This window comes from Lepidochelys kempii, chromosome 16, assembly GCF_965140285.1.
Source record: "Lepidochelys kempii isolate rLepKem1 chromosome 16, rLepKem1.hap1, whole genome shotgun sequence".
NCBI lineage: Eukaryota > Metazoa > Chordata > Testudines > Cheloniidae > Lepidochelys > Lepidochelys kempii.
In genome coordinates this window covers 13,962,403-13,986,462 of record NC_136395.1, presented here as the reverse complement: position 1 = coordinate 13,986,462, position 24,060 = coordinate 13,962,403, and the positions used below count along the sequence as shown (strand labels likewise).

At 44.6% G+C, this 24,060-nt stretch overlaps 1 protein-coding gene across 4 annotated transcripts in view; it reads left to right on the top strand.

The window, feature by feature from the left end:
- Positions 1-23,258, top strand: part of BRINP1 (BMP/retinoic acid inducible neural specific 1) — a 93,078-nt gene extending 69,820 nt beyond the window's left edge. For all 4 annotated transcript variants that reach the window (XM_073314213.2, XM_073314211.2, XM_073314212.2 and 1 more), the window contains 3 exons: positions 10,152-10,388; positions 14,730-14,952; positions 21,624-23,258. In XM_073314213.2, the coding sequence (XP_073170314.1) occupies positions 10,152-10,388; positions 14,730-14,952; positions 21,624-22,764 (1,601 nt within the window). In that variant the 3' untranslated portion in view covers positions 22,765-23,258. The remainder of the gene's footprint in view (positions 1-10,151; positions 10,389-14,729; positions 14,953-21,623) is intronic.
- The last annotated feature ends 802 nt before the right edge of the window (positions 23,259-24,060 follow it).

The window sequence follows — 24,060 nt, the reverse complement described above, 5'->3', positions numbered from 1 at the left end:
TTTCTGCTGACTTCGCTGGTCTTTGGATTGGTCCCTATATCATTACACCTGTGCTCTGTGATTTGTATTGGCTGCCTACTGGTTTCCAGACAGATTTTAAGGTTTTAACCTATCTAAACTTGGCCTTGCAACTCTCTCCACTTGTCTGAAGTAGTCTGAGTCTGTTGGCATTCAGAACAAGCTGTGAGGCTCAGCTACTTCTTTTTGGTGGTGGTGGGGGTAAGGGGGCTTGGGAAAGGTGAGAGGACTGAATGAGGATGGAATATTAGGCCTACTGAGATTAACTTTTTGGTTAGTGTCTTGAGTACAGAGGTGAATCTATGCTGCTGGGTTTGTTATTCATATTGACTGTGTTCTAAAACAAAGCCAAAGGCACCAGAGAATAAATGGCCACGGTGCTTTTTTACTGTTGTATATACATCAATGTAAAGAAATACCAACATAGCCACTGATATTTAAGTAACATACTGGCCAAATGTCCCTTTGTCCCTCTCTGGTGGCTGATCAGAGGTGTGTGAGTCAGCCACAGTTACTACCTAGTATAGCTAATCCTTTGATAGACAAGTGATAGACACCTGTATTTTGGAGCTAGAGGTCATGGGCCAAGTACATTAATTAATTAAATGACCAGTCCTGATTTCAGTGAAGTCAACAGGAGTCTTTCAATTGACCTCAATGGAGCAGAAAATGTATTGTGCATGAACTTTTTGTCATTATACTCAATGTTTAACAAAATAGGAAATATGAATTTTAACAGTTCACTTTGTCCAATTTTTATATAGATTTAAATTTAAATTTTGCAGAAGAACAGGCTATATTATGGTTTTGTTTTCAGTAGAAATTGGCAAGCGTTATTTTAATTTTAGTGAAACATAGGATGTTTCACAGAAATTGGGCTTAATTTACTAAGTCATATTGTGGATTTTTTAAAAAATGTTTTCTTTAAAAATAATAGCCATGTTGCTTTAAATGTATTGGTGATCACTGAAATGTACCTTCCCGTAACTTATATAGATAGTAATATATAATGTGGGGCTTCGTATATATACTATAGGGATGATCACTAATCAAAACCCATAGATAGATAGATAGGTAGATAGATAGATAGATAGATAGATCGATCTAAGGACCTGATCCAAAGACTGGAAGAATGGAAAGGCTCCCATTGACTTCAAAGAACTTGGGATCAGGCCCCAATGAACAATAAGGCTTAAAGTCATCCAATAATTAAGGGTGGGATTTTCAAAGACATTGGCTGAAAACCAATGGGGGCATATTGTCCTCTGGCCCTTTTGAAAATACCAGGGAAGGGGTTATCCTAGATTTTTGTAAGTGATTTTCTCTAGATTTATAGTAAGGTCTTAGATTTGACCAATTACTCTGATTTCACGATAATGTGTCCAATCTTCAGATTTGTATACCTTTAGCAGATACCTCTGCTGTACAATAAATTATGATGGATTAGGATATGTATGACCAACCAAGGGAAGGGAAAGAGGGAAGTCTTGCATTGCTATTAGAGCTGGCCAAGAATTTTCCAACAAAGCATTTCGTTCTTGTTGATTTTTTTTTTTATGGAAAATGAAGTTTCCACAGAATCTTGTTGTTGACATTTTTTTTTATTTTCCCAGTGGAAAATAGAAAGAAATATCTCATTTTGACATTTCCAATTCATAGTTATTGGGAACTTTATATTCGATAAAAAAATTAACATTTCAAATGTTTGTCCCTATTTGGGCCAAAAGAAAAAGGAATACCATAATTTCCTGTACGTCAGAAATTCTGATTTTTGCTTTTCACTTGATCAGAATTAGGGTTAGCTATGATGGGAGGAGAGCTTCCAAGTGGGGTTTGAAGGGACAATGCAACCAGGGGAAATAAAGACAGAAACAGAATGTCAATGAAAGAGAATTTGGAAATGGGAACTTCATCATTGCTTTCATGGAGCTGACTCAATGGGAGGGGGGAGAGAGTGAATGAAGAAAGAGTAAGAGAGAGAGAGAATAAAAATCAAAGGGAAAGAGAGAAGGAGGACACAGTGTGTGAGAGGGAAGGGGGAAGAGATAGAAAGAAAGTTTCCCCTTCCCACTCCTTCAGTCAGTCCCCATGATTATCAGGATCTGAATCAGTCTCTGGCAAAAAAGAATGGGGATGGTGGGAGTTTGTCTGGCTGAGAAACTCAGAAAACTGCACCCTTTCTGACCATCCCGGTAGTCACTGCTATTCAGAAAGCCAAGGTTGTGCAGCACCGTGGAAGCTAAAAAGAGAAAGCCAAAGAGCAGAGAGAAACAATGGAAGTGGGGGGCACCTGGAAAGATGCGAGCTTTGTAGTGTTTTGTTGCCCTGAACAGTCTCTGCACACTTCCAGTAAAAAAGCATTTTAAAAAAAGTTTTAGGAACAAAATGAACCCTAACAATGCAGTTGGTCCATTACTAGATGTAGATGGTAGAATTATCAGTAATAATGCAGAAAAATAAGAAGTGTTCAATAAATATTTCTATTCTGTATTTGGGGAAAACCAGCTGATGTAGTCTCATCATACGGGGATGACAACATGCTTTCCATTCCACTAGTAGCTCGAGAGGAGGTTAAACAGAAGCTACTAAAATGGGCCCTGGTCTACACGGTGGGGGGGATAGATCTAAGTTATGCAACTTCAGCTACGTGAATAATGTAGCTGAAGTCGACATACTTAGATCGACTTACCGTGGTGTCTTCACCATGGTGAGTCGAATGCTGTCGCTCCCCCATCGACTCCGCCTGCACCTCTCGCAGCGGTGGAGTACAGGAGTTGATGGGAGAGTGCTCAGGGGTCGATTTATCGTGTCTAGTCTAGACACGATAAATCGATCCCCGCTGGATTGATTGCTGCCTGCCAATCTGGCGGGTAGTGTAGACATACCCAGGTCCAGAGAACTTGGATTCAAGAGTTTTAGAAGAGCTGGCTGAAGAACTCTCTGAACTGATAATGTTGATTTTTAATACATCTTGGAGTACTGGGGAAGTTCCAGAAGACTGGAAGAAAGATATGTTGTGCCATTTTTTTAAAAGGGTAAACAGGATGACCCAAGTAATTATAGGCCTGTCAGCCTGACATTGCTCTCTGGCAAGATAACGGAGTGGCTGATATGGGACTCAATTCGTAAAGAATTAAAAGGAGGGCAATGTAATTAATGCAAATCAACACGGGCTAATGGAAAATAGATCCTGTCAAATTAACTTGATATATTTGTTTGATGAGATTACACGTTTGGTTGATAAAGGTAATAGTGTTGATGTAATATACTTAGGCTTTTGTAAGGTGCTTGACTTGGTACTACATGACTTTTCGATTGAAGAATTAGAGAAATATAAAATTAACATGGTGCACATTAAATGAATCAAAAACTGGCTAACTGATAGGTCTCAAAATGTAACTGTAAACAGGCAATCATAATTGAGTGGCTCTGTTTCCAGTGAGAACCTGCGTTCTTGGCCCTATGGTATTTCACATTTTTTACCAATGACCTGGAAGAGACCATAAAATCATCACTCATAAAGCTTTCAGATGACACAAAAATTGGGGGAATGGTAAATAATGAAGAGGACAAGTCACTGACACAAAGAGATCTGGATCACTTGGTAAACTCGATGCAAGCAATGTGCATTTGTATATGGCTAAATGTAAATGTATACATCTAGGAACAAAGAATGTAGGCCATGCTTACAGAATGGGGGACTCTATCTTGTGAAGCAGTGACTCTGAAAAGAAAGATTTGGGAGTCGAGGTGGATAATCAGCTGAACATGAGCTCTCAATTTGATGCTGTGGCCAACAGAGCTAATGCAATCCTGGGATGCATAAACAGGGGAATCTTGCATAGGAGTTGAGAGGTTATTTTACCTCTGCATTCGGCTTTGGTGTGACCACTGCTGGAATACTGTGTCCAGTTCTGGTGCCACAATTCAAGAAGGGTGTTGATAAATTGGAGAGGGTTGAAGAGCCACAAGAATTATTAAAGGATTAGAAAACGGGCCTTATAATGATAGACTCAAGGAGCTCAACCTATTTAGCTTAACAAAGAGAATGTTAAGGGGTGACTTGATTACAGTCTATAACTACCTACATGGGAAAAATATTTATTCAATCTAGCAGAGAAAGGTACAGCATGATCCAAAGGCTGGAAGTGGAAGCTAGACAAATTCAGACTGGGACTAAAATGTACATTTTTAATGGTGAGCGTAATTAATCATTGAAACAATTTACCAAAGGTCATGGTGGATTCTCCATCACTTACAATTTTTAAATCCAGATTCGAACAGATCTGCCCTAGGACTTATTTGGGGGAAGTTCTCTGGCCTGTGTTATGCAGGAGGTCACACTAGACGATCACAGTGATCCCTTCTGGCCTTAGTATCTATGAATACTGAATACAGTCTCACTCAGACTCCCATAATCCCTAGAAAGAGAGATGGGGGAGGGGAGGAAAAGGGGGAGATGGTTGGGGGAGACTGTGATGGTCCAAACGGAAAGGGAGGAACAGAGGGAAGGGGAACGAAAGAGAGAAGAGGGTAGTGGTTGAGAGGGAGAGGACAGGAGAAGGCTGACAGAAAGAGAAGAGGAAAGGTTGAGAGTCCAGACAGGGAAGGAGGAAGGTACTGGTTGCAATGGAAGGACAGACAAGTGCTCGCTCCTGGGATGCGTCTCAGCTGTGTGAACTGGCGCAGAGAAGACTCATGGTGAGAATAACAAGCTAACCAGCACACACAGTTTACATGCTACAACACAGGGCAAACCCAACACCGGCCAACCCAGAGCTAAGGGAAAGGCTCAAGGGCAGGGAGGAATGGTCTCCTTTTAATAAAGCAAAGTGACCTTTAAAGCTACACCTTAATGTTATCCACCCAATCTGGAGGGCGGTTTGCTGAATAATTATTTAGGTTCTTTTCTCTCCTCTCCAGCTGCTTTGTGAGAGCTCACTAAGAATTAGTCACAGGGCTGCAGGTAATGAATCGTGACTTAGTCTACTCTGATCTGATTAGCAGCCAAGCATGAGCCGCTGACAGAAATCTGTGTTCCTGCCATCATGTCGCTCTGCTCGGAGGCCAGTTCAATAAAAGAACAGTGTCTTCATGACAGAGAGGATTTCTGATTCCCAACCAGCTGGCTGCAGCCAGACCTTGACTGAAGCCTCCACGTGAGAGCGTCCCATTCTCAAGGAAGTGCCCGAGCCCCTGGCAGTCATAGGCCCAAGATGTAATGTTCAGATCCAGAGCCAACATGCCTCAAAGGTCATAGGAAGGCTTTGGTTAGGCCCTTTACAAGATATAAGGGTCAGCTGCAAGATTTAGAACTGGATCTAAATGTCCTCAAACATCAGAGTGTCTGAGTCTAGGCCTGATCCTACCTGGAATGAGTAGAAGCATTCACTGATGAAAGAGCATGTGTGTGCGTGGATGGGTGTCAGAATGTATGCATTCATGTGTGTCCGCATTCTTATCTCTTTGGCGGGCTCTACGCATTCTTGCCCAGCTTCCTTGCAAGCTGTAAGGGGTTGAGCACTGGCTGATTCTGTTACCGATTGGAAAGGAATTGGCTGCTGGAGGTGTTTGGCTCTGTGTGGCAATGCTGGAGATTGCAAGAAGAACTGGCCAGAAAATGGAATTTCCATTCTGTGGGAAATTCTGACATTTCAAAATTGGTTTTCATTCCGAAACGGATCCAGAATTTCTAAATTTCCAGCAAAACAAAAAGTTCCCCAGACCATTCATTTTGGAAATATCAAAATGCTTTTCTTTGATAGCGTCAAATCTTTTCACTTCAATATGGGAACCATGTTTCCTTTTGATAACATCAGTACAGTAACCCAAAACACTATTATATTATATTTGTGTATCATAGCTATTCAAATATTTAATATAGGGGAAAAGTCAAGACAAAAGGAGTTGAAATGAGAAAGTTGAAATGAAACATTTCAGCATCACCTTAATGAAATGAGAAAGTCAAAACAATTCATTTACATTTTCTCCCCATCCACACATTTCCCACAACACATTTGGATCCCAGCAAAACTGCATTTTTTAAGAGAAAACTGTTCCATCAACATTTTTGTCACTCGGTTCTAATTGCGGGGCTCTGTGAAGGTGCCTGCATTGTTGCAATATGCTTTTTAGATATGTCCAGGCCAAGGCCAAAACACCTCTCCAGGAACCCCTTCCAGATGAATTCAGGTCCCTTCCCACACCAGCTCCCATATCCTCTCTCTGCTCCCTCCAGATTTTAAAGAGGGCCTTTGCACTTCCGTGTGTCAGACATTCGGCCTGTGATTGATCCTGACCAATGGGTTACCATCTAAGGTGTGCAGTCTCCCAGAAGCCTGGTGGGTGAGAAAGCACAGGTGTGCATACCTGTCTCTGGTCTGAGTGCACCTCTGCGTGTTTACGTGTGCATGTGAACAGGAGTGTAGGGGTGTGTGATTATATTCCTACAACCTTAACATTCAACCTCCCCTATCCGGGATTTCCTAGCCTGGAGGATAATCTTTGTGCATTGCAGGGAGTTCCCGTAGAAAGGCAAACACCTTCAGCAGGATGCGTGGAATTTTTAAGCTGCAGAGCTGTATTTCTTGTGTCCAAGTCCGCGTTTTGGAAATGCATGCATCTGAGTGCATGAGCCAGCCAACCATTTAAACGTGTGCTCATCTTTAAGCCACATTAGTAGTTGCATTGAAATCAATAGGACGGCTCATGTGTTTAAATGCAAATACATACTTAAGTGCCTTGATAGATTGAGTCTTAGGCCAACTTTTAATCAGGCCTGTACTCACTAAGCGCCCTTTACACCACACTGACATCATGAAGGGGCCTGTAGAAGGGTGAATTGACTGCTGGTGAACCCCTCATGGCTGGGTGTGTGGCTTTCCTCATCCAGCACACACTCACGGCTGGGTTTGGGTCCCTCTCACCTAGCACCCCCTGCCGATGGTTGCTCTGGCCCTGCAATGGCTTCTCTTCTTGTCACTCAGTCCTCAGCCAGGGTCAGCCACAGGAGCTTGCTTCGTTCCTGTGTCCTCCAGATACCTTCCCTCCCCCCGTCAGATTTCCTTCTCGCCATGCAGGGCCTCCCTGTTTCCTCAGGTCTCTCTACTTCCACAAAAGTGACTGCAGAATTCTTCACTCTCTGCCTTCTGCTCCACACTGCTTCTCTTTGTACCACTCCCCAGCTAGGCTTCATCTTTAATTAAGTCTGGCCTACCCTCTAGGAGCAACCGGGTGGGTTAATTGGCCTGTCAGGCCCACATTAACCCTTTCACCACCTGTGTGTGGTAGGGACCCCAGCACCTGGTCTTAAACTGAGTGTAAATGAGTTTACACAGTGTAAAGCATTCTTAGTGTAAATGAGCATTAGGACCTGCTAGTGAGCATTTGTGAGGATGCACATATTTCTATGGGTGTGTGTAACTATAGGCGCGTGCATGTATTGTATATGAGGGGGTGTTTGTTTGAAAAGTATTTCTGCATGTTTGGCCATGCAGTATACGTTGTGTACATGCATGGGGATGTGTATGAGTGTACATTTGTGGTCTGTAAGTGAGGGGGAGATGAGTGTCAATCAGAAGTGCGCACCATGTGTCTAGCTATGTGTGCGTATGTACAGGGTGGTTCCCCACAGGTTAGCTGGGTTGTTATGCATGGGAAAGCAATCCCCATTAGCTGGGATGGGGAAGCATGTTGGTGCTGCTGTCCAACTAAGGTTAAAAAAGAAAGTTTGGTGAACTGAAAAGCATAACAACATTTTAGGCTTTGCATGGGATCTCAGATGCCAGGACAGGCCATTCCGGTAGAGTGTAGACAAAGCACTGAGTCAAATCCATGGAACCTAGATCATTCCTTTAGGGTCCATGGAAGGTGATAAGTCCAGCTCATGGCTAGCTATTGCCCCAGGCCCTCAGTGAATCTAGGAGGCCTCAGGGTCTCAAAGATCTTTCTCCAGATGCTTTGAAAGTCTTAAAGTCCTTAGCGGCTCTGTGCTCACTTTCCATTGCCAAGGCAAGTGGAGTAAAGTCTTGGAGCCTGGCAACTGGAGATCTTCGCCTACCTCCAGTACTGAGGTTTGAAAAGGAAATTTCCTTCTATAGATGGATAAGATGATAGTGCAGGGCAAAATCCAGCAAGGTGCTGAGCACCTGCAATCCCTTTTGGAGTCAAAAGGAGGAGTCCTGAGGTTCTTCTTGAGACCCATCCCAGGAGAGATCAATAGGACATGCAGGGGCTCACCCTCTTTTTGTATTTGCCCCATTGTCTGATGGAGCTCCCCCTGACACCCACACCAACCCTGATTCTTGCAGAGAAGTAGTCACGAAGGACGTGGTTTTCAGAGGTGTGGAGAACCCATAATTTCCAGGGTAATCGATGGTGGCTACAAATGCTCAGTACCTCTGAAAACCAGGCCCCAAACCCTTTCCTCATGCATGTGTCCCAAATATTACCTCTGGCTGAAGACAGCACTATATTTATTCTGCCCGGCAGCTGCCACTGCTCTGCGCTTGATTGAGAATTAGGTCAGACAATTGGACAGCTCACTGCCAGTGGACATGGCGTTCTGCATAAACCATGTCTTGTGCACAAGGGGGTAAGAAAAGGATGTCTGGGATGTCCCCTGTGCCTTGGTTATTCCCCAGTACCTGAGCTATTCCGTCCTGCACCAGAGAAGGGAAGAGCGTCCATTAAAACGAGCACTGATGTGGGTTCCCAGGAGCTCCCAACCACCTTTCTATCACCGAGAGTGCAAATGACTCATCCCAAAGACAGGGGCTGAACTCCTGAATGGGATCACAGCCCTCCTGCCCTTTCTCCACAGTTTCATCCTGTGAATTATTGTCTTATTTTCATTCCACTCCAATGAGCTGTCAGCGATGGATACTGTAATTCAGAGCAATAGAAACACAAACAGATCGGTAATTGACCCGTGTGCCTTCATTACACTGGAGTTCAGCACTGCTGTTCAAGCCATAAACTCCTTTATCTGCCAGTCTGAAATCCCTGGGCCTTTTATGAGGAAAGGCAATCAGGCCAGGCTCCTTCACTCATAGTTATTGTTCTCCCCTGCCTCATGCATTGCAGAAACTGACACAGTCTGACAAGCAGAACTTATCAGGTACAAGGAAACAGCTGTGAATCCTATCGGGCCCCAGGCCGTCTGCAGGGAGTCCACAGACTTGGGCTTTAACAGGAGAGCACAGAAAAATATCTAGAGTGTGTGCGCACGCGATTGTGTGTGTGTGTGTGTGGAAATGGGTACGTATGTAGGGCTAGATTCTCAGGATTTGTAAAGTGTCAAAGCTACATTGAGGTCAGTGGAACTATGCCAGTCTCCATTAGTAAGAATGTGGCACATACTCAGTGGGACGTGGGCTCCAAAATCCCTAACCACCAGTACAAATCCCGCCCCGTATTTTTTCTTTCTTGTCTATGGTAATTCTTTCTGTCTACCTCTCTCTAGCCTTTCCTTCATTCCGTCTTTCTTGCCTAGGTCCGACATTTCCGCACCATGAGAGATATTTAGTTTCCAACAAAATAGGTCGGAATGGCATAACGCTCATTATGGGTGAACTAGTGCTTGGTGGATGAGGCTGAAAAAATCCATCCTAAAGGCCAGCACTGTGTCCCAGGGTGGAGCATACTGTAGTGGAGTCTGGGGTTGAGTTGAATAGAGACAACCTCCCCCCAGTGTGGGATAGAGGGGACTCTGGAGTTGGGGTACAGAGGCAGCCCCTCCCAGGCAGCTCTGTGAGGCTACAGGTTTTTAGCAGGCTTTTTCTAGCACCTAATAGTATAACAATGTCATTTTCACCTACAGGACTCCCTCCTTATGTCTCTTCTTGCAGTACATACTGTTGTGTATTTTCCAAGGCTTTTGAGACGATACCCCACGCCATGACCTCCTTAAGGCCAGCAGATGCAATCAGATCTCAGCTCACCAGTTGCAAGGCGCTTGAGGCATAAATCTTGTACCCCAAATTCCTTGCTCATGATAACTAGGGAAGAAATCTTATAGCAACTTTTAATGCCTCTGTGTCACCTTCCCAAGCTGTTAATGAAACAGGTTTAAAAAAAGAAACGGCAACCCAAAGCATTTATTTTCACATTCCCTGCTCTTGTCTCTGCGCCAGGTCTCCAGATCATCTTCCCTCAGTATTTACAGGAGAAATTTGTCCAGTCTGCGTTGAGTTACATCATGTGCAATGGAGAGGGAGAGTATGTGTGTCGGAACAGCCAGTGTGGCTGCCAGTGTGCTGAAGAATTCCCACAATGCAACTGTCCCATCACCGACATTCAGATCATGGAGTACACGCTGGCAAACATGGGCAAGTCCTGGACGGAAGCTTATAAAGATCTGGAGAATTCAGGTAACCAGGGAAAAGGGCTGTTTTCCAGCTTCTGTGGTTTTGTTGTTGTTCTTTTAAGAATGAGAAGAGCAAGAGCTGTTTGGAAAATGGGTTTCTCTTCCAGAAAACATTTTGACCTTTCATTAAACACTCCCCACCCACACTGGAAAAAACGAAATATTTTTGGTCTCATATCTAGAAGATTTTGTTTTTCAAATGTTCATTTTTTTGGACAAAAATTGGAATATTTTCTTGTAAAGCAGACACTTTTCATGAAGAACGCTGTTTCGTAGAAAACCCAATGTTCTATCCAAACCCAGTTTTGATGGAAAATTTTCTATTGGCCCTGCTAGCATTCCAAATGGTCTATTTCATCGTTAAACAGGAGTGATATTTAACTTCATTATAGATTAGCCACAATGTAAATGGTGCAGAACATATCTTTAGCTCTCCTGGAATTACACACTCCTTATCGGTGTACTGGCAGCTCATGTGCATATATCACAGGGCAGATTAAGGCCCTCTGTGACAGAGGTGTGCTGTGGGGAGATGCGGCGGGGGGGTGAGGGGGGAGAGGGGGAGCTCTATCTGAGTGCTGGTGTCTGGTGGCCTGAAGTTCCTGATTTTTATGTGGTTTAGTCTGGTGGTTTTATTGGTGTTTTGTCTGCATGATGCTGGTGTAACATAGATCTGAATTGGGCCCCTTATTAGGCTTTCATAAAGCATAATGCTTTCAGGGGCTCTGGGTAGGATGCCGGGGCATTGGCCCTTGTTACACCTGTGGGGAAGGTACAATAAATGCTCCACCCAGCAGTCACTAGAGGGGTGGAGTTACTGCTCCTGCCCCTGCCTGGACACACCCCTTTTAAAGTGGGAATTAATCCATGAAGCGCTCACTGGTCCCCTCCTCCCCACACTGCATGCACTTGTTAGTGCAGCCAAATTACACCTGCCTCCAGCGTGGGAATGCAAGTTGTCAGGAAGGGACTGCCCTCCTAGGGTCTTTCCTTTTGGGGTTGTGTGACATGACATGCACCCAAAGCAAATTTGGAGCACATTTGGCTTTTGGCCAGCTCTGCTGCGGGTTTGAAATGAATGGTGTTTCATGCAATTTGGTGCTTAAGTCGTAACTGCTCTATTCAGGCTCTGAATTGACAAATGTTCCTTTGTCCAATGAGGAAATGGTGCAAGGCCTTGGATAAAATGCTTTTTATGAAAACTGCCCTGAGCTTGGGGGAGGGGGGGAGGGAGGGCCTTCACAGCATCACAGCCACGCTTCTCAGCTGGTCCTTTGTTACTCATTGTTTTGTAGGCTCCTGACCCCTTGATGGTCTAACCTAGGTGCCCTATAGTGGGCCTCAAATGATCTGCCAAGGGCTCATCTATAGTTCAGAGCCTGGAAAGTGTGCTCACTGCTGCTCCAAGTGGTTCTGCTCCCACACTGATTTTATACCGAGGAACCATTGAGCCAGATCCTCAGCTGGTGCAAATCAGCATGGTCAATGGAGCTATGCCAATTTACATTTCCCAAGGAGCTGACCCAGTGACTTAAATGAAGTTGTTCCTGATTTAAATTGGTATAAGAGGAGAATCAGAATCTCACATCCTAACCATTGTTGTCATTAAAGACCCCAGACATTTTTTGAAAGTGTAGAGGTGTTAAAACTGGTCTGAATTGGTATGTTGTGTAGCAGTGTGCACTTAAACTGCTGCCATGTTCCTTCCCCGAGGTGGATGCCTTTCAATGATGGCTGAAGTGACACCTATTTGTATTTTGTATATCAAATTGGTACATTTCAGTCATCAATTTGTTACATTCCATATAAAGTATTTCTTGAAGTGGAAAGTGACATTAAATCTAAGGTTTAATTAGCATTTTGCTTCACTGTGTGAATAAAACTTCCTTATTTAGTTGGTCTTCATCCATGGAAAAAACATTTTGATGAAAATCTCCAATATTATCCCTTAGGCCTTCTTAACCAAAATGGGAACAGGGAACTGTGAATTTAAGATGCACATGAGCTTATGGCAGTGGAGTGCAACTCAAAAAATCTACCCTCAGTTCCTGCTTCTGCCACAGATTCCCTGTGTGATCTCACAAAGTCATGTGAGAGCAGATCCTCAGTCGGTGAAAACTGGTGTGGTTTCTTTAAAGCCAATGAAACTATACTGATTTACACCAGCTGAGAGTATCCCCCATAATTGCTGTATGCCTTAGTTTCCCATCTGCAAAATGGGCATAATAACACAGCCTATTTCTATCTTGTCTAATTAGTAGAGCTGGACAATTTTCCTTCAAAACTGTTTTGGATGAAAAATTGGGTTTTGAGTAAATGTGGGGAGAGGGGGCATGTAACAGTGTCTGCTTTCCTTGGAAAATTTCAACTTTTCATTGAAAGACTGAACACCTGAAAACCACAAAAATGTTGGCTGAAATCTAAACAAAAATTATTTGGAAATGTTACCATAGTGCCTCATGGGAGTTGTAGTTCAGGTACCTTATTCCTCCATTCTCCTCTCTAGGCTGGGCTCCCCAGCCAGACAACATCTCCCATGATAAACCAGAGCTGTGGAACTCCCATGATACACTGGGTGGCTCAAAAGGGAAGACTGTGGTACATTGTGGGAGATTTTCTGTGGGGGAGGGAGGAATAAAATTCCAACCAGCTCTACAACTTAGAATGCAAACTGTTTGGAGCAGGGGTTTTCTATTATGTGTGTGCAGTGCCTGGCACAAAGGGGTACCAACCCCAGCTGGAGTTTCTAGGTGCCATTTTAATACACATAAATATTAACTAAGAAACTGGTCTTCTTAAAGTCAACCTTAGCTTTTGGCACCAACACCCTGCAGCTTTTATTTTGCTGGCTTTGTTTTTCTCGAGTCTTGTGCTGCTGGTATCAGCATACACACAAAGAACTCAAATTTCAACCCCTCGTCTCTACAAAATCATGGCACATCCATCATCAGAGAGAAAAGAGCTCGGCCTTTCACACAAGCCGTCTTTGGAGGAAATTGATTTGTAAGGGGCGGGAAGCAAAAGCAGAGCTTTTATTGCTAAAAGGTACTAGGTATAATCAGTGTGGTCCACAGAAGCAATTATACATGATGATAGTTTCAGAGGACAGGGGAATGGGAGGGAGTCATTTTAGGGGGAGGAGGAGAAAGGGACTGAATGCCACATTATAAATTGAGTGGAATGCAGATGACTAAAAAAGAAAATCTCCCAGCTGCCTTTGGGGAAGGATGTAGGAAACCATATGTCCTATGGGCTTTATAGTGTGGTGGTAGTGATTATTTTTATTAGGTGCTCAGATTGTATGGTGATGAATATCTATCTACCTCCCTAACTACCTACTCGGCTAATACATAGACTTTCTCTATTAGGCTGCTAGATTTGAGTTAGAGGTTGAACAATAGGAAACGTACAGTGGGGAAAAAATATTGATTATAGTTAAGGTCAGGTTTGGATGATTTAGTAGGTGATTGGTCCTGCTTTGAGCAGGGGGTTGGACTAGATGACCTCCTGAGGTCCCTTCCAATCCTGATATTCTATGATTCGATGATCAAAAAGGAACAATTTTTCATTTATTTGAAAAATTTCAAGAAAATCTCTATAGAAAAGTTTTGGTTTAGAAAATGTTTGCTTCTCGGATTTTTTGCTCTTTGCTTTTTTCCCTCCCTCTCTCTTCTCCCTCCCCTTTTTTGATTTTGCCACCAAAAGAGAGAAAGGAAAGGGGGAATACATGAAAACAATAAACTGAAAGACAGAAAAAAGTGACAACATTTTTCATTTTCGGGTGTGGTGGGGCAAAAAATGGAAAATTTCAAACAAACCAAATTCGTTCATGAAAATTTCTGGATTTGAAAGAAAGGCCATTTTTAAATGGAAACATTTTTCACTTGAACATTTTTTAAACAGCTCTAATCTCCACATTTTATCTAGTGGAATCCCCCATCCCATATAACTAGGGCCTTGCCGGGAGCCCTTCCCATTTAGCAGTGGCAGGGTGGGTACAATCCCACAATGCCTTTGGTGACTCGCCCAGGTTAAGATCCCATGCCCTGGAGTATTAATTCTCCATCTATGTCCTGCTGCTGCAAGTATAAATGGAAAATATCTCACCCATAACATGCATTGGCTACAAATCCCCCCTTATAATAGCAATGACAACCACAGAATTAGGGGGCTTCCTGGAGGATAATGACAAACCTGAGGATTAATGCTCATCAGCTTGCTTCAGCTGGTCATTAAGGCCCTACTGCACCTTGGCTGTCATTGCTTCAGTAGCTAGTATTAGGTCTTATGCCCCCAGTATAGCATGAGTCACTCAAAGCCTGTCACTTTGGTTGTGTGTTCCTAGATGAGTTTAAATCCTTCATGAAAAGGCTACCTAACAACCACTTCCTGACCATCGGGAGCATCCACCAGCACTGGGGCAATGACTGGGATCTTCAGAACCGATACAAACTCCTGCAGAGCTCCATGGAAGCCCAACGGCAGAAGATCCAACGCACTGCCCGCAAACTCTTTGGCCTCAGTGTCCGGTGCCGGCACAACCCTAACCACCAGCTGCCTAGAGAAAGGTATTTTTACCCCCACCTCCTGTGTCCAAGGCAGGTGCCCCTGCTGATGGCCTCAGTGAGGAGCACAGTGGGGGGGGTTGTTTTGTTTTATTTTTTGAATACTTGGTGCCTCTTTCTTTTACAAAGCTCAGAGCAATGCAGAGCAAAACTGTGGACCTGGCGTGACTCAGACCCTGGTGACAGAGCTACAAATGAGAGCGTGAAAGAAGGAGAGAGGCATGCTCAGAGTTATTGAGGAAATGGGTGTCCAGTCACAGCTATAGCAGCTGTCGCTACTCTATAGTAATGGCTGACTCCTCCCAGCCTTTCCAGGCGGCGGGATTTAGAGCTGTCTCCCACCATCTTTGGAGTTCTGTCTCCATGGTTTCAATGAACATTTCTCACCCTGTCCTAGCTCTTGTCTGGAACTGAGGAGCGATGCTTGTAACCCTGGAAATAATGAGGCCTGGCGTCTTCCAAGTCTCTCTGGGAGAGGATGGGCCAAGTTAGCATTTGTAGATGAACTGCTTTTTTTCACCAGCTTAATCAGCTGTCTGTTCTATTTCGAGAGATAATTAATTGGCTAACTAGAGGCTCTTGTAACTATTTTATCCATAGGGCAACGAGCATTTTGAGTTTTCACTTAGCCATATACAGTCAATGTAATGCTTCCAGGTCCCTAAGGCATCTTTAATCACAGAGGATTTTTGTGCAGGTGGACGATATCCCAATGAGGACACCAGGGACAGTTCAAGGTTAAAGGATTTTTATTTTCTTCTGGAGAACATTTTCAAACTGACCCATCTAGATGGTTGGCTAAGTCGTTACAAACAAACCTGGCTTACGCAGAAGTAACATAGACATTCATATATTATCTTTGAATCATGCATCATCACCACCGCCACAAGCAGAAAACAATACCTAGCAAATATGCCGCCAACTGTGCTGATACAAAGCTTTTATATAAATATGTCGTTAGCATTTCGCTTCTATTTTAAAAAGCCAGCCAGGCAGAAAGGGAGCCTCCAACAAGCACTATAAAAGCTGGGTGAGGGAGGATGAAATGGATGCTGGCAGCTGAATTTTTAACTGACTGATGTGTTTGATTTGTTTAAGTCAACACCACCAGGCATATTATCATTTCCACTCTTATGTGTCATTCCGCATTTGTACTAAGTTGGGGGGACTGGCTCGGTAGACAGATATGGAGAGAGAGGTATGTATTTCAGTGCTCTTTTTATTGGGGCTAGGAAACATTCTAATTTTCTAATTGTACACAGTTCATAGAGACAGATGCTTATCATTCATGCCACTGGCTTTGAAAGGATGGAAGGGTTATACTAACAGCATGTCTCTCTCTCTTTCTCTCTCTCGTGCACAAAAGCATTATAGAAAAGTACATTGTATATTCAATAGCAACCTAAAGGAGAGAGAAATAGAATTGCCATTCACTGCCCTCCTTCCAGAAGAGGAAGTGTTTCCAAGAAAAAGAGAGGGTAGAGATTTTTGTAATTGGAATGATACCACTCTGACCTTTGTCAATAGTGGAGAAAAAGAAAGAAAGAAAGAAAGAAAGAAAGAAAGAAAGAAAGAAAGAAAGAAAGAAAGAAAGAAAGAAAGAAAGAAAGAAAGAAAGAGCAAATGTGTAAAGATTTGCATTAACCTGCTGTTTCTTAAAAGTACATTGTCCATGTCAGGTTCATAGGTTTTAAAAAAGAAATGACTCCTTAATTCTTGTAGCCTATATTAAACCATGTAGTAATGTATTTAAAATTGAAAACTGAATGGGCACACGTAAGTTTATTTTAAAACTTTAGAGTTAATACATAGTACACACAGAGGACCATCCATCCCGGATGCTGGCCTTATTGTCATTAGCGAAGAATACATTTCACAGTCTTTAAGAATGAAAATAGTCGCACATACTTTCACTTCACTATGGCATCAAGCCATCATGGCAACTATTACTTGATGAGAAAGAAGGGGCTGATTCACAAAAATATTCAAATCCTCTGTCCCCTTTATTTGTCAATGAAATGTTGACACAAATGTGTAATCAAATGTTTAATTTCACATTGTAACTAGCGCACATAGCTACCATCCCACATTTCCCCCAGACCTGTCCTTCAGCCTTGCCCAAAGAAAGTGTTTCCAGAGGGTCAACAAATCTGAACTCTTTTAAACCAGAGGGAGGGGAGCGAATTATTCCAAAGCAAAGGCCCCTCAAAGAGACCACTCTGCCTGCAGCTCCCTTTCATCTCTGGTGATGGGTCGTTCACTGGTCTCAACTGCAGCCAGGTGACACAAATAGACAGAACTGACAGAAATGTAAAGAGCTAATGCATGCACCATGCATGTTGTGTGTAGTTTGTATTTTGCATTTGACAGGGCTTGAAGAGCAAGCACTAGACGAGTCAGTTTATTGTCCCTCTCATTTTCTGGTTCTAATGTGCCAGCAAAATGTGTTTAGTGTTCACAGCATTGCAGAGCGATTGTTTGAATCTGACAACAAAAAAACATGGAAATTTAACCCCCACTTCTAACCTTCTGGGGGGGAGGGAGCAAGAGACACCCATCCAAAACATATTGGTTTCCTCTGACATTTGCTTTCAGATGGTGTCTGTCTTTCTTGATTGTTTCTACATCTGTCTATCCAATCTCTCTCTCTCATTGCACCTCTTTCTTTCATGTCTATAGCTTGTCCCTAGGCACACTCTGGGTTTTGCTTCTTATTTTATTTATTTATCTATCTATATATCTGCAGCTATCAGCAGATGGTATTTTTCCCCTGTCCTGCTTGCATCTCCGTACTGCTGAGACACAGAAAACACTGTACCATCATCTGCTCCCTTCCCATTACCGCTTCATAATGCTGATTTGGGGAAGAGGAAAATTGCTAGTTTCCAGATCTTGGCTGAGATGCCTTTCCTGTTCTTCACAGCTTCCTCTTGGATGGGATGCTCAGAGAGAAAGTGGGTGGGAAGAAGGGCAGTCTGCATTTGTACAATCCAAACAGCATCGAGGCTGGACTAGGACATAGGCCTGTTTCCCACACAATGGCAATTACAGAATCAGATCACGGTCATATTTCTCTAATTTCTATCAGGTCAACTCTTACTATTCTGGCTTATTTCTGTTTATCTTTTGTGTGTGGCAGCTATAAATTGGGCTTTTTATTGCAGTGAGCCATTTGCAGCCCAGACGAATATCCGTGTAGAGCATCTTCTGAAATGTGCTTGGTCACACATAACCAACCTCCTGCCCCTCTTAGTCTCTTGCACTCACTAGAGTGGTTTGACAGCAATCTAATTCCACCGACTTCAGTGGAGTTACTCCTGATTTACACCAATGTAAGTGAGCTCAGAATTAGACACAAAGGGCCTGATCCCACATTCTGTTCCACCAACTTTACATCACTGCAATGCTAATTAAGTCAGTGGAGTTACCTCCATGTAAAGCCAGTGTAAAGGAGAAGAGAATCAGGCCATATGTTTATGTGCACAGGGAATCTTTGAGTGCATGATGCACATGGAAGGCCAAATTCAGGCCTGGCATAAGGAAATCAATAGAGCTGTGCTTACACCAGAGCTAAAACGGGCCCCTGATGTTAAGGTAGGTATAGGCATATGTAGCTGTTAAATCATGTGTAGTGTATTTCTCTCTATTATTTGAAGATAAGAGTGTGCATGGTGGTTATTTAAGTCTATGTACAGTGTATGTGTTTATATATTTACAAAACCCAGAGACATAGTCTGACATGTAGGTTGGCACATAGCATGAGTAGCATAGCTCTACAAACACCGTAACTGCCCAATCAACTTGCAATGAACCCCACCTCTACACATACACCCACTACATAAACTATATTCTCACCCATAGCCCTGGCGTGCTTCCTATGTCCGTGCAGCCCTTTGGCCTCTCAATTCCTCTTCCTTACCCATGTGTTAGTGGCTCGTGCTGCATGATGGGTATCACTGGGGCTGGGGAGTCATTGATACTTAGCTTCAGCAGAAGCCCCTTCCTCTCTCTTCATTGTCAGATCAAATTCACTCCGCCAGTTACTCTTTACCAACCTGCCAAGAGGCTGGTTTCAGCTTCTTCTCCAGTGGGCAAATTTCTTCCTGCTCTGTGGGGCTGAGTGGCCATCACTGCCAGTGCCGCTTTATTGCAGGATGTGTCCCCAGCTCCTACCACACCAATGCGTCTCCATAGCAAGATATATGCCTACGAGCGTTACTCGAGACAGATCAGCTTTATCCCTCTTCTGGCACCGAGGCCGGTGCAAGGGCAGAGGGGAGACAGCTTACGGCACTGCACGCACACAGAATTGCTGGGCAGAAGAACACTCTCGCCGTACCCCTAGCCTGGAATGCTCCCTACACCAGGAGTCCTCAGAGGGCAGCACAGAGCTGGTGAAGCCAGCTGTGCACTGGGGTCAGTGTAAAACCTGGATCGGATTCGCTTTCCTTTGCCTGTTCCCAAAAGGGTCACTCCCTGGGGCCTTGCCCCACCTTTTAGCACAGAGCAGGGACACAATTCAGGACACAAACCGCATCCGCTTTCCATGTATATGGCCCCGGTCCCTTGCAAAGAGCAATAAATGTGTTCTCCCAGCAAGCCTAGGGAAGGAATGCCCCCACGGTACAGACAGGGAACGGAGATGCAAAGAGATGATATGACAGAGCCAAGACTTGAACGCCTGTCTTTCAAGCCCCAGCCTGGTGCCTCAATCCTGAGTTCGTCTTGCTGCCCGTGGGCTCCTCTGTTATAACTGTCATGGTGGAAATTGCAGTGTAGGTGGGAGCTTGGAATGTCTCTTTAAGACACCATAGCTGCTGTGAGCCTGGCAACCTGTGATTTCCCATTGTTGCCATTGAGCGGGGAGTTCCGTCACAGGAACCTCGTGCTTCATCAATGAGCCTTTCACCCAGGCAGACAAAAAAACAATTTGGCAGATGGGCGGGTTGTTTTATTTCCCATGCACATGCTCTAATGCTGCAGTTTTATATTTAGATTGCCATGTACAGCAGAAGCAATGAATTGTGCTTCCTTGAGGGGAAGGTGATCCACCTATATTGTAGTCAGGGGGTCAAGTGGTTAGAGCACTTCAGGACAAGGGGGACATGGATGCTGACTCCTTCCCTGACTCGAGCATAGTGTCCTACTTTCCAGTCAGGACAAGAAAGTGACGTTTTAGATGTCAATGTCTTGTTTCCAAGTTCCCTAGCCTCTCTCTGCCTTTTCCCACTCTCAGGACAGTTCTGGTTAGCTGTTATGGGGGGGAGAGACCCTGGCAGCTTCATGCCAAGTGAGGAATGTGCTAATGGTCCCTTCACACTTCTCAGCCTTCAGCATTTTCCTATTAAATCATTTCGCTTCCCTGTCCCTCTCAGTTTGAGCCTTTCACTCAGTTTCTTTCTGCTTTATATCCCCACCCCCCTTGCATGGTTCTCTTTTCTACCCCCCTTCTGTTTCTCCTTTTGTCAATTTCTCTCTTTCCATTTGCCTTTTCTCTCCTCTGTTCTATTTCACACTCCTCCTTAACCTCTCCCTCCTTCCCTCTCTGCTTCTAATTCTTTTCCACATCTCTCCCCTCTTCCTTATTTATATCTTCCCTTCCATTTCTCTGTCTCCTCCACCCCTCTCTCCCTCACCCCTCCCTTCTCTTCTCTTCTCTTCTCTTCCTTGAGTCCTTTTGCTGTTCTTTGCTGCTGTATCATTTAATGCCTTCTTTGATACAGCTCACAGCTTAATGATTCTTCGGCTGTCAGGCTATGCAGGTGCCATGAATTTCACTAATCCAGCTCTGAGAGCTTCTGTCCATAATCACTCCTCCTGTTCTGCAGGGACTGAATCCTAATTTGTCATTAGCCAGTCCTCTGACTACAGCCCAATCAAGAACGTTTTTTGCCCAGAGGAGACAATGAAGTATTCATTAGTGAGGGGGGAGGGGCAGCTGCGCAAGGAGTTCTGGGGAGGGCTGGTTAGAAAGGAGGTACGAAGCGGTGGTCAGTCAGAAAGACAACATTACAGGACTAGCAGGACTATGACCACACACCCAAGCCTCTGGCTTCTTTTCTGGCATCACTCACCTGTGCACCATCAGCTGATCAAGGGTCCAGAGGGGTTTGCCTCATTACATTGTGAGCTCTTTTTTTTTTTTTTTTTTTTGAAAAGGGAGGGATAGCAAGGGGCTGGTTAGGAGGATGCCCTGAGTCACTGCCCAGTCTCAGCCTAGAGAAGCTGTTATAACCTGCAGCAGTTGGTAATGATCCCCAAGGAACCAGCTGCCAGCTGGGGATAGTGAAAGGGGCCTTTCCCTGCAACCCCTTGTTGGGCTTCTCAGTTCCACTCCCACAGATGACTCATGGACACTGGTGAACCCCCAGCAAGAAATTGAGGCCAGCTGGTCTTTCTTTTGCATGGTCTGTGCAGCGCAAAGGGAGTGATGCAGGATAGGGAATCTGCCCCAGAGCTATTTCTTAAAGGGCATTTATCCTCCAGTGGAGGAGGAGGCTAATTCTCCACCTGGAAGGAGATTGGACCAGGATGTATCAAATGCCAGACGCCAGAACATGCAGCTTCTGAAACCCTGCCTCACAGACCCACCCCACCCTTAATAGGGGCGCAGCTTCAATTGTAAGAGCCCATCTGTAGCCTTGAGGCTAAAGTTCTCGTTTTCCTGTTTGCAGGACAATACAGCAGTGGCTTACTCGGGTTCAGTCCCTGCTCTACTGCAACGAGAATGGGTTCTGGGGGACCTTCCTGGAGAGCCAACGGAGCTGCGTGTGCCACGGCAGCACCACCCTGTGCCAACGCCCCATCCCGTGCATCATTGGGGGCAACAACAGCTGCGCCATGTGTAGTCTGGCCAACATCTCCCTCTGCGGCTCGTGCAACAAGGGCTACAAGCTGTATCGGGGCCGCTGCGAGCCGCAGAACGTGGACTCGGAGCGCAGTGAGCAGTTCGTCAGCTTTGAGACAGACTTGGATTTCCAGGATCTGGAGCTGAAGTATCTGCTGCAGAAAATGGACTCCCGCCTCTACGTGCACGCCACCTTCATCAGCAACGAGATCCGCCTGGACACCTTCTTCGACCCCAGGTGGCGCAAGCGTATGTCCCTCACCCTGAAGAGCAGCAAGAACCGGATGGACTTGATCCACATGGTGCTCGGCATCTCCCTGCGCCTATGCCAGATGCGCAACAGCAGCCTGGACCCTTTGTTCTTTGTCTACGTCAACCCCTTCAGCGGGAGCCACTCGGAGGGCTGGAACATGCCCTTTGGGGAATTCGGCTACCCGCGCTGGGAGAAAAGCCGCCTCCAGAACAGCCAGTGCTACAACTGGACCTTGCTGCTGGGCAACCGATGGAAAACCTTTTTTGAGACTGTCCACATCTACCTACGCAGCCGGACTCGGCTGCCCTCCCTGCTGCGCAACGAGACGGGCCAAGGGCCCGTGGACCTCTCTGACCCCAGCAAGCGTCAGTTCTACATCAAGATCTCGGACGTGCAGGTCTACGGCTACAGCCTGCGTTTCAACGCCGACCTGCTGCGCAGTGCTGTGCAGCAGGTCAACCAGTCGTACACCCAAGGTGGGCAGTTCTACTCCTCGTCCTCCGTCATGCTCCTGCTGCTGGACATTCGGGACCGAATCAACAGACTGGCCCCCCCCGTGGCGCCGGGTAAGCCCCAGCTGGATCTGTTCTCCTGTATGCTCAAGCACCGCCTGAAATTGACCAACAGCGAGATCATCCGCGTGAACCATGCACTAGACCTGTACAACACCGAGATCCTCAAACAGTCGGACCAGATGACAGCCAAACTCTGCTAACCCAGACTCTTCTGTGGACACATCAGTAACTGATCCTTTCACTGTATAAAAAAAAAAATGAAAAGAAAAAGGAAACAAGGAAAGGGGAAAGAAAAGAAAAGAAAATTTGTAAAATGTAATTAATATACGGAAAAAGGGGGGGGGCGGGAAGAGGAAATTCTTCATTTGTTGGAAACTAAACCCGTTCTAGCAGCTGTATAAAACTGCCAGGCATGTTTGTTATTTCTATAATCCATCATAAATGGGTCACATCTTACTCTCTCTCGACCTTGAGGGTGTTGCTTGTTAGGACTCAGGTGCTGCAAAAATAAATCCGAGGGAGGATCAGAGCTGGGGGAGGGACGTTTCTGTAATGAATTGTAAAGATTTCTGCTATGCAGGTGCCAAGACAAACCAACCAACCAAGAATTACATTTAAATGTAAAAGAACTGCCATTATTTCTAGTGGGAGTAAATGGCCAAAAGATAAAAGATATTTCTTCTGTTGAGGTTTATACCAGCTTGATGTTTAATTATTCACCCCTCCTGTGATGAACTTTGTCTCTGGAAGGGAGGTGATGGCAGTCCTTTGAGAGTAATAGCTGTGGCTTGCATGCACAAGGAGGTGGGAAGGACTACATTTTCCAAAGAGACTAGGAATTGGGGTGTCTCCATCTTCGGGCGCCCAACTTGAAATATCTTACCAGTGGGCTGGTGCTCAGCACTGTCTGAAAATCAGCCCCTTTGAAGGACCAGGACCTCTACTGGGGCAAATCCCCAGCTGAGCCAAATGGTCAGAGCTCCATTGACACCATTGATCAAAGCTCCATTGAAGTCAATAGATCTATGACAATTTACCCCAGCTATACAACTGCAGCTACACAAATGCAAGTGTCTCGAGTCAAGCACCAAAGAACAGAGACACTCAAAATCATTAGTCACTTTGGAAAATATACAAGTTGAGTTTTTTTCACATATACGATATACACAATCGCGCACACACAAACATACACAGTCCCTTTTTTGTCCCCCCTTCTCTCTACAAACAATATCCAGGTTTCGTCTGCAGACACTAAACTCTTTGCCCCATAAGAAAGAGACAGATTGTTGCAAACTGTCATCAAAGTGACCTCAACATTTGAAAAAAAGAAGAAGAAGAACAGAACAGAACAGACCAATCTCCCAAAATCACAAAAGCAAAACAGAAGTAAAATAGGTTGAATTATCAAAATGTAACTAGGCTGGGTAAAGTTTTGCACTGGGAATATATATTTCTATTGTTTTTCAAAAATCCCACAGAGCAGATAATTGAAGACT